The 13,755-nt window shown below is 43.3% G+C and overlaps 1 protein-coding gene across 1 annotated transcript in view; it reads right to left on the bottom strand.

The window, feature by feature from the left end:
- Window positions 1-13,755, bottom strand: part of LOC116685760 (circadian-associated transcriptional repressor) — a 38,230-nt gene that overhangs the window by 2,111 nt on the left and 22,364 nt on the right. Inside the window, exon 5 of the mRNA XM_032510684.1 lies at window positions 9,515-9,629. Coding sequence (XP_032366575.1) covers window positions 9,515-9,629 — 115 coding nt within the window. The remainder of the gene's footprint in view (window positions 1-9,514; window positions 9,630-13,755) is intronic.

Below are 13,755 nucleotides of genomic sequence, written 5' to 3'. Positions count from 1 at the left end.
CCCCCCCCCCCCCGAATATCCACAGTAGGCTGGCTAACGCAGCAAAAAGCTTAGCTATCCCCGGAGCCCTTGTTCTGTCCAAAACAACCTCAACACAACCCTGCTCTGTAAAGCCCGTCCTGCGGAATGCCAGCGCGGCGTTGCTGCAGCATATCCTGCCTGCCGGAGATTTGGCCTCGTTCCCAGGCTTGTAGAGGAGAGAAAGGGGAGTTTAGGGGAGTTTGGAGCCACAACACTAGCTCCGTCAGCCAGGCCGAGGGAGGAAAGGAAGGGGCTGCATCTGCTGCTTGTGCATGGAAGGAGGGAGAGTGGGAGAGAGACAGAATCTGTTCGTCTGTTGTTTGGTTTGAATTCTGCCAGACGAGCTGTCCAAGTCCTTACCACGATGTGCTGAAATCTCGCTGCTTTCCAGGAACCGAATAAATTATTAGAGTAATCTGTTTCATCGTTGTCGGTCAATGGAAGATGGCGAGTATTCCATGTTGACTCAGTCAGTAGTGGTTTTCACCTTTGTGTGCTCTGCTTCTTTGTTTTTGTCACCACACCGATACGATCAGTTGAATAGTGTGGAACTGCTACGTATCAGTCGTGCATCGCTCTGTGTGTGCAGGACAAAACAAACCCACAAACATTGTAGTTCTGTAGTGCTTCTAATGTGCTTGTGGTCAACCTTTTTATTGGAAATGAGCAACAAAATGTTTTCCATTGGAGGAGTCTTTCTTACTATAAAAATGTAATGAATGTCAAGTCCACAAACAGTTTACATGATTGGACTAATTACTGTTTGTGTTTGTTTTCCAGATGATTCCTGGATTCCTTTGTGGGCAGGTGCAGATGAAAGTGGGCCCATCATCCCGGGAGGAAACAGCATCCCTCTCACTTTCTCCAACAGGAAGGATATGTTGGAAAGAGCCATGAGTACCGGCTGCATGAAATCGATCGACAGGTAAAAGAAAACTCTGCGCAGAGCCCGGAGGAGAAAACCTTCATGTCTGTTTCAAGAGTGTTTCATGCTCATTGTCAGTTTCTTTTTACAGTTTTAAAGGCTTAGTTTGAACACTTACTCTTGTGAAGCACTTTGTGATCTTTACTTACTATATTAGGCATTTTCTGACCTTTCGGTATCTATATATTTATAATGGCTAATATAAAAAGACAAACAAAAAGATTCTGATGAATGAATATTTAAAAAATAAATAAAAACGGTCAACCATGTTGTGAGTGTTAGTGTTGCATAGTCTGTCAGAGCGCTCTAAACGTCCCTGTTGATGGCGTGTAGTCTGTCCACCAGAGGACGCTCTACAACGTCCCTGGTAGTGATGGTGTTGCATAATCTGTCCCACCAGAGGACGCTCTACAACGTCCCTGTTAGTGATGGTTGCTAGTCTGTCCACCAGAGGACGTCTCTACAACGTCCCTGTTAGTGATGGTGTTGCATAGTGTCCACCAGAGGACACTCTACAACGTCCCTGAGTGAGGCGTTGCATAGTCTGTCACCCAGGACACGCTACAACGTCCCTGTTGTGACGGCGGCGTTATAGTCTGTCCACCAGAGGACGTCTACAACGTCCCTGTAGTGATGGCGTTGCATAGTCTGTCCACCAGAGGACGCTCTACAACGTCCTGTTAGTGATGGCGTTGCTAGTCTGTACACCAGGGCGCTCTCAACAACGTCCCTGTAGTGATGGGGTTGCATAGTCTGGTCCACCAGAGGACGCTTACAACGTCCCTGTTAGTGATGGCGTTGCATAGTCTGTCAACCAGAGGACGCTCTACAACGTTCCTGTTATGTGATGGCGTTGCTAGTCTGTCCAACAGAGGACACTCTACAACGTCCCTGTTAGTGATGGGGTGGTAGTGTCACCAGAGGACTCTACAACGTCCCCGTTGGCAACACTTTTTTTATTGTGTTTTTGTTCAAAGGACCTTTAGTTTTATATCTAAAGTTTGTATTTTTATACATTTTATTTATCAAACTTTAATATATTTTGATGTTCTGTTGTGAAAATCTTTATTATCATATTATTTAGTGAGAACCATAAATAACTACAAATAGCTAATGTTTGGGAAATCTGTTTGTTTTATACGCGTTCTGGATTATTATTTTTAAATACATGTCAGCCGAAATACGGAATCCAATTTGTAAATAAGCTAATATTTGTATCGGTATCGACCTTAAAAACCCTTACTGGTCGGGCTCTAGTACTCACCCCGTGCCTGTCCCCCCCCCGGCTCAGGTGGCAGCGGCGGCTGTGCGTGAGGGCAGTCGTGGATCGTGCCGGTGCCGCTGCGTCCCTGTGCGGCCAAGCAGCTGGAGCAGATGGTGTGCGGCAGCCGGAGATCTGCGCGACGTGCTGAGAAGGTGGTGCGCTACAGAGAGGTGGACGAGCAGCACTCCCTGGTGCAGTGGTTCTGGCAAACGTGGGAGTTTTCCAACGAGGAGCGGGTCCTCTTCATGCGCTTTGTCTCGGGCCGTCGAGGCTGCCCGCCACACAGCCGCATCTCTCAGAGGTTTCAGATCATGAAGGTGGACAGGGTGAGTGGAGACTAAGGGACGCACCTCACATGTTTCACTATTTCAGGGGTTCGCACTGTTGCTTGCTCTGGAGGAAACTACTAGAAATGTTGGGGTCCTTGTAATATCTGGAGTGTGGTCTAGACCTCTCTATCTGTTATAGTGTCTTGAGAATAACTTGTTATGAATTGATACTATAAATAAAATTGAATTGAAGTTTTCACACATATTACTCAACGTCCTCATCTAATTTAATTTAAGCTTTAATTCAAGGTCCGGAACTTTGGAGATAACAAAATACCATTAATCAATCTTTTCCTCTTCAGCAAACATACATTTAATTTGAATCAGGGCTGTAGTTGTGAAGTCGTGTGCGTTATCTCTGGATGGTTTCTACAGTAGTACTCAAGTCCGGACTTGGATGGATGGAGACCGTTTTTCTATGGTCCGACTTGCCTCGGACTGCGTAGTATTTGTACTCGGACTTGTCTCGGACACTGGTCTTGCCCAATATGGTTAGGTCTCGACCGACGGTGGTGTCTTTATTATGTTGATAACAATATTGGAGGGAAAGTGAAACCCAAAATGATTGTCCTGATAGTCAAGCATAAGACCTTTTTTTTCTGTCCGGACTCGGTCTTGATCGGACTGGAACCTTTTTGGACTCTGTCTTGACTTGGACTCAAACCTCTTTGGACTTGTTCTGACGGACTCGACTAGTCCTGGTCTGGACTCGACTGAGGTGGTCTTGACTACAGCCCTGATTTGAATATTCGGTTTCTGGGCCTCATTTATAAAACTGCGTAGATTCTTTTGAAAGAATTTGCACTTGAAAAAGTCTGAATTTTTGTACACAAAAATTTGCATATATAAGACCATGGGCGCCCACCTGTAGACTCTTCCCTTCTAAATACGGACGGTGTGTACCTTGTGCGGTGCTGTGCACGAGCCTCCCGCCCCTCGCAAGGTCGTCCCATATTTGTCTAATAAGGTCCATATCAATCAATCGGTTTTACGAATATTCCAGCCTTGTAAAGGAGCCCTTGTGACCAATCATGAAACGGAAAAATTGGGAAAAAACACGATTCAGTGATTGTGAGACCGAGGTGCTCTTGCTAAAATTCTGAGTAGCCAAATCTGCCATGCTGTTGATTGGTTTTAATACACGGCCATCGGGAATGTTGGGTTATTTATTATGTACTGATAATTGTACGGTTTTATTAATGTACAGTAATTAAGTCCAATAAACCGGTAGTGGATTGGAGTCATAAGTGGTGCAGGTGTTCTGGATGCAGGCTGTGCCTCTGCATCCAGAGTACTATCTAAGTGATATATTTCGGTATTGTTGGATGTCAATAAAACGCAGTCTGAAAAGCCTGAGGCGTGTAAGCACCATCACATGTATGTTCAAAAGGTTGAAGAATACTGGGCATTTTTAAGCATGGAATCTTTATAAATACCGACTTTTGCGCGAAATGTTGCAACCGCAAATTTCACCCTGCTTCACGCAACCTTTCTTGCGTAACAGGTTATAAATTAGGCCCATGTCAACATTTGTTGGAAATTTGTCAACGGTACCTTTTTCAGTAACCTACTTCTCTTTCAGTACAGAAATGTATTTCAGTTTGAAAATAAGTCCAAACCTGTTTATTTTATTGGATTTTTTAGAACATTTTCACACACACACAAAAAAAACTCAGCCTGTCACCCGGAGCATAGAACACACTGTTGGCTCAGAGGAAGTGCAAACTGCTTTCAACTTGCAATCATAATACTATTTGCAGCAAACGTCTGCGTTTTGAAATGCGTACCCCACTTGCGACAGAGTGGCATGCTGTGACCTCAACAAGCTGCAGAGGTAAGATTGAAGAATGCTGATATTTGACGGAGTGGAATGGGATTGGGGGAGGGGGGACAGACATCAACATTTCAATACTTTGTTTATACTCCGTGTGTGTATCCTCCACGCCGTACGACAGCCGCCGACCTCCCAGACCTGCTTCTTCCAGCTGCGTCTGCCTCCGTACTCCAGCCAGGCCGTCATGGCGGAGCGGCTGCGCTACGCCATCAACAACTGCCGCTCCATCGACATGGACACTACATGCTGTCCCGAACGTGGACAACGCTGAGGGCTCCGCACGGCTACTGAAGCAAGCACTTACACACAATAAATCACGGCCAGTCAGTCGTGGACGTTCTTGTCTGAAACACACACACAAACCCAGATGCTTTGTCTCACGAACCAGTTGTAGGGAATCCTGAGCAGACGGGCCACTTTTTAAATCCATTTTAGGTTCTCTAAACAGCACATATCATTTTCCTTGTGTGTTTATTAGCAATTTTAAATGACACAAAATCCACACGAGAAGTTCATTGAGTGTTGATTTCTTTGCCCATTACTCCACACCCATTTTCAGGGTTTCAGCATGGAGGTATGTTTATTTGGAAATGTTTTTATAGATATTCAATCAAGTGGAGGAAAAAAAAAAAAGAATATTGTACATTGTGTAATGCTTCATTAGGAAAATGTTTTGCTAATATTCATATTTATTGTTTCATTGCCTATGCGAGTTTCCCAAAGCATAAAGAAAAAACAAACAATAAATGCTGCTAAATGATTGTTGTTCAGTTGTTGTAAAAGAAAGACATTTACTGCTCAGAAAACAGACATTACATTTATTCAGTACAAAGTACAAAATATGAACTTTTTTTTTTTTTTTTGGAGTAACTAAAAAGTGAAAAATAGTACATGAGAGGAAACACTACACGTCAAACTATCTGCTCACGTTGGCAAGAATGGAGGAGGGCTGGATTGGTATTTTTCATCTTATACAATATTCACTTTGAAAGACTTACTGGCTGCTGTTAGAGCTGCACTTAAAGAAAATGTAATTTGAAGTAACAAGACACAGACTGCAGTAAAAGCAGATTAGTTGTCACAGGAGGCGGCCAAGGACTGTTCTCTTTACAGCTGTATGAAGAGAAATTAAAGATTACAGCAAAATAATAACTCTGGAACACCACTGGAGTATTGTTAACTTTCAAAAGATCCAAATTTCTTTTAAATGTGGCAGAAGATTTTCTGGAGTCCCGGGCAATTGTTCTGCTTCACAACAGCGTTAAGATTTAAATGTTTCCAGGCACCGTGGCCGTTTACCAGCCTGAAACTGAAATATGAGAGTGTGAAAGAGAAAAAAAACTGATGAATAAAAACAAAGAGTCTTCACGATATAGTTTTGTAGAGATCAAATCTTTACCAGCTGCTTGAGCTGAAAAAACCTTTTAAAAAAAACCTTCTGAGGATTTCAAGGTAATTATAGTCAGAAAACGACTGGGTTTAATTGTGCACATGATAATTTTTACATTGGAAGATATACCTTATATCTAGAAGGAAGGAGCTTTTCTCAACTTGTGTAAAGTTTTGGTGTTTTTACCAACAGTGATGGCGTGCTGATGGTAGCAGCAGCATGAGGTAGAGAAGCATTAAAAACCCAAAGAGAAGCAGATTAACAAGGTAGGGATGCACCGAATCCCAGTCCATTAACACAGGAAACTCATGATGAAGTAGGCGAAACAACGTCCACAGCAGTGGATTTTTCAATTTATTTGGTGCTGTCTGGGATCCTTCATGCACAACTCGTATTCTTTCAGATGTTTTATACGAACTATAACTGCGGTAAGTGCATTGTTTAGAGTCCTACCACCACAAGACAAATCAACAGTAGCTCAACTGGAATCGCCTTCTTTGACTGAAAGCCCGCCAAATATCACGTTTGCTGGTCACAAGTTCCATTTTCACTTTGCACTTCAACAGTTTTACTTCTGTAAACACCTTCTGTATCAACGGTGGCGTCATGTGACGAGCAGTAGCACGCCTAGTGCAAGCGTAGGGTGGGTGAAAAAATTCAAGATTCGGCGACAGAAACAGATGTCGCCACAAAAAAGCCCGATATATCGGCCCAATCGTGGATTCGGTGCATCCCTAAAACAAGGTAACAGTCAAAGTACTCAAAATCTAAGTCTCCAGATGTTATGAGCCTTTTTATATTTCGATCGTGTTTTCAAAAGAACCCCAGAGTCTGATTCCTGTTCATTTGCTCCCCCCGTAACCATCTGCCACGTTGTTTTAACCTTGGAACTCCTCAGAAGTAAAATGTACCAAAATAATAGTGAAAACTAAACACAGAGCTCCAGTGTTTCCTCACATAGACGGCTTTTTTTTTTTAAACTTAACATGGCGATGTCGACCTGACCGCTGTCTGTGGAGGGTCAGCATCTCTAAGATTTTGAGACAACTGGGACCTGGTCTTGTAGACCACGTTGCCATGGAGAGAAGAAGTCAGATCTTGGAGCAGCCGCTTTCAACCGCAAAAAAAAGATGTACAAGACTTTGAAACATGCTTTTTTTCCAAGGCCTGAATCCTCATGGGAGACCACGATGAGATCCTGTCTCATCCGGATCAGCCTCTGATTTTTACCACAGCACACTAAAGGTCCCCCCACCCCCCCCCTCTCTTCTCTCAAAGACAACCAGCCTCATCTCCACAGTCTGGGCAGCAACGATGCTCTCTGAGCGCAGGAGTCGTTCCAGACACGGCGAGCTGATCTTGAAGGGGAGCGTCCCCGGTGAGGTGGAGCAGGGGCCCCGAGGGGGAGGAGTCGGGCGTGCTGGAGGAGACGGTGTTTGTCCTGGGTCACTTCCTGGCGCAGCGTGCGGGCAGACGGGAGGCGGAGGTCTGGCCTGCGGGGATTCAGGCGTCTTCAGGGAGCAGATGGCGACGTGTGGAGACATTTGGGGTGGGGGAAGGAGTCTGAGGATGGAGGAGGGGAGGCATGAAGCTGCTGGAGAGGAAACAGAAACAAAAATAATAGCTTTTTTATAATTATCAGCAGCGTTGTCGTCATTACTTAGAATTACTCATGGGGGGGGGGGGGTGACAGAAACTACACACATAGCTTTAATTATGGATGCAATTACAGTGAAATGTTAGAGACCAAAGGACATTTTACAACCACAGCTGATGAAAGCTGAATTCTGACTTTGACTACTACAAACATTTCGTGTCAATTTCTATTCAACATGTTTTTGGGTGCTTCTTCCCCCCCCTCCCTTATTATTATGTGACCTCTACTCTTCTGTTAACTATGAAAGCATTGCCAGTAAAAAAAAATGCTCTGCTGTCGTTTCAGGATTCGGTTACATAATCTGATTCTCTTACCACCAGAGCTGCAGCCCTCTGAACGGATATGAACTGTACATTAACTTCACTCTGCAGGTTGTTTTCTTTTTTAGGGCAGCACTATCAATTATCATACTGGCAAAATCAGAGACATTCATTTTACTGGCACAGAAACCCTATTCAAAAACCCCTCTGAGCCAACGAGGTAGAGATTAGGGGAACCCGGAATAGGTGAGGGACGTCCAGCGGGAGGAGGCCTCGGGAAGACCAGGACAAGTGGAGGATGAGATTATATCTCCAACCTGGCCGTGGGAAACGCCTCGGGGCCCCCCAGTCCCAGCTGGTGATGTGTGGTGGGAAAGGGAAGCTTGGGGTCCCCTGCTGGGGTGCTGCCCCCCCGACCGATACCGGTGAAGATAGACGTGGGGGAGAGAGGAGAAAACACTATGTAAAGGTAACTCTCACTAAAATGCAACCTTTTTGTGAATGTACCCGACGACAGAGGGTTAAACAATGACCCTATTTCCTATGGTTTGGGTCTAAGTTACTGATGGAAGAAAATCTTTGAATTGGCCAGTAGTAAGAGCGAACGCTGCAGTCGGCAGCAGGAAATAGCTGCAATGGAATGATAATGGGGAAATTACATTTTCGCCCACTAGACGTGTTGCCTTTAAGAAGCTGTGAATTGCTTAAGGTCATGTTTGCTTTTTGGCTTTTCCCCCCTTCCTTTATGGTGTTATACAGTGGCTTGCAGAAGTTACACACCCAGGCTAAAGTTGATTAAAAAAAGGAATAAAAAAAAAAATTTTTATCCTAATGCCTTGATTCAAAAGATTTAGGAAATCAACCTTTCAAGGAAACCAATTTTCTTTGTGAATGAATAATGTTTTGTAAATAAATACATTTCTTCGTTAAAATACGGGGGCATAAGATAGACCCCCCTATGTTAAATACAGGGGCCATAAGTATAGACCCCCCTAGTTAGAATACAGGGGCATAAGGTATAGACCCCCCTATGTTAAAATACAGGGGCATAAGTATACACCCCCCTATGTTAAATACAGGGCATAAGTATACACCCCCCTATGTTAAATACAGGGGCATAAGTATACACCCCCCTATGTTTAAAATACGGGGCAAGATATACACCCCTATGTAAATACAGGGGCAATGTATACACCCCCCTATGTTAAAAATACAGGGGCATAAGTATACACCCCCTATGTAAAATACAGGGGCATAAGTTATACACCCCCTATGTTAAAATACAGGGGCATAAGTATACACCCCCCTAGTTAAAACAGGGGCAAGTATACACCCCCCCTGTTAAATACAGGGGCATAAAGTATAACCCCCTATGTTAAATAAAGGGGCATAAGTATGACACCCCCCCCCCTATGTAAATACGGGGATAAGTATACACCCCTATGTTTAAAATACAGGGGAATAAGTATAGTTATGGCATAAAAGTTATAGACCCCCCCCCCCCTATGTTAAATTCCCATAGAGACAGAGACATTTTTATTTTTAAAAGACCAGGTATTTCATGGATCAGGATACTATGCATCCTGATAAAGTTTCCTTGGCCTTTTGGAATTAAAACTGAGAGCTCAACACCCAGGGTGAAAAGAGGAGCTGCAGCAATGTGCAGTACAACAGAAATATGGTGGGTTTGTTTTTTTAATTACACCATGTAAACCTATTCTGATATAACCTCCGAATACAATTATAAACCTGACAATGAGCAGAATATGGGCACTTTGTTGCTTCACTAGTAGGTCGATCGATCCTCGCGGTTGTATTATTTAAATATCTTTACCCTTTGCTTCTTAGCCGGAGTGCAGCCGTCTGTCTGCGTCAGGACTGGTCTGATGTGAGGGAACCAACTCTGAAGCATTTGTTCTATCTTCAGTATGATGCTGAGGAAACGTCCACTAGAAGAGACAGAGACAGAGAGAGAGAGAGAGAGAGAGAGAGAGAGGGAAAAAAGGGTAAGTACTCAGATGCACGAGAACCCACTCCTGCCATTAGTCGAACATTATTCCACTGATCTACACGTGGAGGTGTAACAAGCCAAGAACTGCTACCAGCAAAAGCCCCTTTCACACATGCACTGCAACCCTGAACTCATCTATTCTACATATGAGCTGGCGGAGCGGTGTGTGAGAACACACACACATGTCCCAGTTTGTTCTCACCCATGAGGACTGTGATTGATTTAAAGAAATTCCAATAAACCAAGAGCACGTTTTCCTCCCATCCCAGAATGCCGTGTGGATGGTTTGGCAACGTGAGACTAATGTAAAAGTAACTAAAAGGCTCAGATAAATGTAGTGGAGTAAAGTGTACAAGATAAAGAATCAATAGTGTAAAATGGAAACCATGTATAGTACAAGTACTTGAGTAAATGTACTTAGTTACAGAGTGCTGACATGTGGAGTTCCTCCAGCCTGAATGGGACGTTTGAGGAGTTTTCAGCTGCAGATTACAGAGTCGGAGCCGCCCTGCAGCTCAGATGGCTTACGGATGTCTCGCCAATGGCCATTACATAAGACCCATAAAGCCTCTGCCAACGCATAGGCTGCTGTGGCTTCATCTGATTGGTTGACAACATGAAACAGCACAAAGACTGAATAAATAATAAACAGCCTGCGAGGGGAGGGAGAGAGAGAGGAGGGGGAATTATGGCAGACTGAGCGTATCTGCATTCCTCGCTCTCTTTGTGATGCTATCTGCACGTACAAGCGTCAAATGACGCGTACGGAGGCGGACAAGTTGAGCATGTTCAGGTCCACATGGGAAATGTGACCACACACACACAGCAGCAGGAGAAGGACCTTGTTCCATTCACAGGCTATAAATAGAGCAGTAAGCCTCAAAGCGGCTGAACCACACACACACACACACACACACACACACACACACACACACACACACACACACACACACACACACACACACACACACACACACACACACACACACACACACACACACACACACACACACACACACACACACACACACACACACACACACACACACACACACACACACACACACACACACACACACACACAGGCGTCTGTACAATGTAAAAACAGTCCAACACAACATGTGTTGTAATGAATCTCATCTAGGGCCGTGAACGCCTACAAGTGTTCTAGTCCTGCTCTAAATGCTGGAGAAGAAGATCCACAGACAGAGAACCAGAGCACCTCACATCTCCGTGCACGGCTCTACTCCAACGTTACATCTCAAGACTTTATCTGGAGCTCCCGATCAGAGAGTACTGTAGATAACAGAGCTTTAAATCAGTTTTAAATGAGCTTCCCATGTTTTCCTGTCTCAGCACCGACGGCGGCCAGCTGGAAACCAGCTCCCTAATGTTTGTGTGTTGGGCCTGTTTGAAGTATTCGGAGTAATTCGTCACGTTTGTGACGTTACGGGAGGTCAAACAGAGTCCAGGAGGAACACACAACGCAGGGAAAAGAGAAATGAGTCCTTGTAGAAAGTGGCTTTTCAACACAGGTAATATTAAATTGGTTATTTATGTTGCAATGAAAACAAAAAACGGCCTCGTCGTTACAGTCGCCGCTCATTAAACACAGTTCAGCCTCGGCCGTCTTTCACATTAATTGATTAATACATTTTCAAAATGTCTATCAGAAATAAGGGTTTCTAAATTGAATAACCCGGAAATAACATGGCTGATTGATTCCACACATCACGCTCTGCAAGCACAACATAAGATAGGATCTCTACCTTCATTGACTTTTGGGTGTTTAATAAAAGATAAAATTTAAAAGAATTGCATTTGGGGAAAAAAAAAAAGTTTCAAAACCAGACTGAACGTTAGCATATGACCTTCTGTAATTATCCTTCATTTAATATGAGTCTAAATTATGCATAATTTTGTGCTTTTTTAAACTTACGAATTAGGTATAATTTCCAATACATGAGGTTTCTGAGGACCAGGAATTCCAAAAATGTAGTAAATGTTAAACTTGTAATAACTTGGTGTTGGTGGTGTTTATACATGGTAGTGAAAAGAAGCGTGAAACGTAAAAAAAGTGTTGATAAAAGAGACGAAAACATCAGAAAAAGTGTTGATTTTCAGTGTTGGTTAAGGTTTTATTTTGTTCTACATGTGCTTAATTCTGTGAACTCACAATCAATACTACAACATTTTAAACTATTTTTAGTTTTATTTATGTTTTATTTAACATTTAGGCCTAGTCCACACTTTCACGGGGATTTTTATAAAAGCTTTTCCTCCTTTCATTAAAAAAAAGAAAAGAAAAATAAAACTGGTCCACACAAGCAAGTAGGGGTGCATGATATATCGACTTAATATCGCTTTCGCAATATCACGTTGCACAATATTATCTTGAAAGTGTCACAATAAGTGTGCAATATTTTGTGTATTTTGTGGAGCGATGCGTCCCGTCCGTTGACTGCGCGGCAGAGTGACGGTGTAAATAAAGAAATGGATAGATAGAGACAACAAAACGGATCAGGAGTGCATGATACTATCCCAAAAAACAACAACAACAACAACAACAACAACCTGTTCCAGTTGACACCCCAGAGCCAGCCCAACAGGCCTCGCTAGCGAGTGCTTGGCTAGAAACACAAAGAACGACAAGAACTCAGAGAGACCAGAATCACCGATGCTCTAACGCAGGGGTTCCCAAAACTTTCAGCCCACGACCCCCCCAAAGTAACGGTGCAAGTGACTTGCGACCCCCCCCCATTATAAACGTATATAAACATTGCAACTGCGCACGCACTATAGGCGTGAAAATCAAAAGAGTTGTTCCCTTTTTATTTATTTGCTTGGTTTATTTTAAATTTAGCCACTAGTTTTATCTTGTGTTAAAATCATGGCTAATATATGTTATTTCTAAATCATTTTTTAAATTTTTATTTTATTTCTGGAAAGCAACCTTGCGACCCCCCCTCCGACGTATTATTTGGCCAAAGATGTGATGCCCATCCACACAGCGGATAAAAAAGGCTTCCAGAAGCTTCTGAATGAACTAGACCAGTGGTTCCCAAACTTATTCAGCTCAAGACACAAAAGAGAAATTTGCCGCCTCCCCGGGACCCAAATTTACAAAAATACACCATGAATCATGGTAACATCTACATTTTTAAACTGTGGACAAAAGACGGAACAAACCATGAATTTAATTGTATATGAAGTGTATTTATTCCATTATAGAAGTAAACAAAAACAGAAAAGGTTTCTGTTCTCCTTTCTGTGTCTCACCCCTTTCTCAACTCATATGTTCTTATCCCCAGGCACAGTCTCTAAAGAAGAGAGAGAGAGAGATCCCCCCCCCCCCCCCCCCCCCCCAACAGCATCTGAGCTGAACAGACCAGTGGAGCAAAAACATAAGATTGATATGCATTTTACTCTGCCGATTGGCAACCCATTTTGGGTCCCGACTCTAAGTTCGGGACATTGAAACTAGACAAACGGCACCAAAACCCCATCCATTCTGCCCAGGTAGCATCCTCCCAACTTTCTAAAAAACCAGAGGTCAATAACCTCATTTATAGGAAATAATACCTAATGTTTGAGTATGAAAAGCACAATAAAGTTGTATTGAGCACTAAAATTAAAGAATGTGATGTTGAGTGAATAATCACAGACTGGAAATATGTCAACTTGACTACGTCAAGACTATTTCAAAAAACACTTCAATTTGTTACAAATGCTAAAATTGAATAAGACGCCCAAAACTTAATGAAAGTAAGAGGGTACTTGGCAAAGAGCGTTGGGTGGATCAATCATGTATTTTGGGATTAAAAAGGACATTGATAAGGAACGGGGCAGTTGACCCGAGGACAACGTGAGGGTGAAGTTACCTGCAGAGTGCTACAGCAAGGGATTGTGGGAGCTGGGATTAGACAGGCGCAGGCGGAGTTTGGAGTCGAACACATTGAATATTTATCATTCGCCACCGACGTGTGGTCCAGCCGCACGACGGAGCCGTAGAGGAGTCTCACTGGGCACCATGACTTTAGGAATCTATGAATATTGTTACCAAG

The sequence above is a fragment of the Etheostoma spectabile genome, unplaced genomic scaffold, assembly GCF_008692095.1.
Source record: "Etheostoma spectabile isolate EspeVRDwgs_2016 unplaced genomic scaffold, UIUC_Espe_1.0 scaffold270, whole genome shotgun sequence".
In the NCBI taxonomy this organism is placed as follows: Eukaryota; Metazoa; Chordata; class Actinopteri; order Perciformes; family Percidae; genus Etheostoma; species Etheostoma spectabile.
The sequence above is the reverse complement of the archived record's forward strand: the minus strand, read 5'-3'. Positions and strand labels throughout refer to the sequence as shown.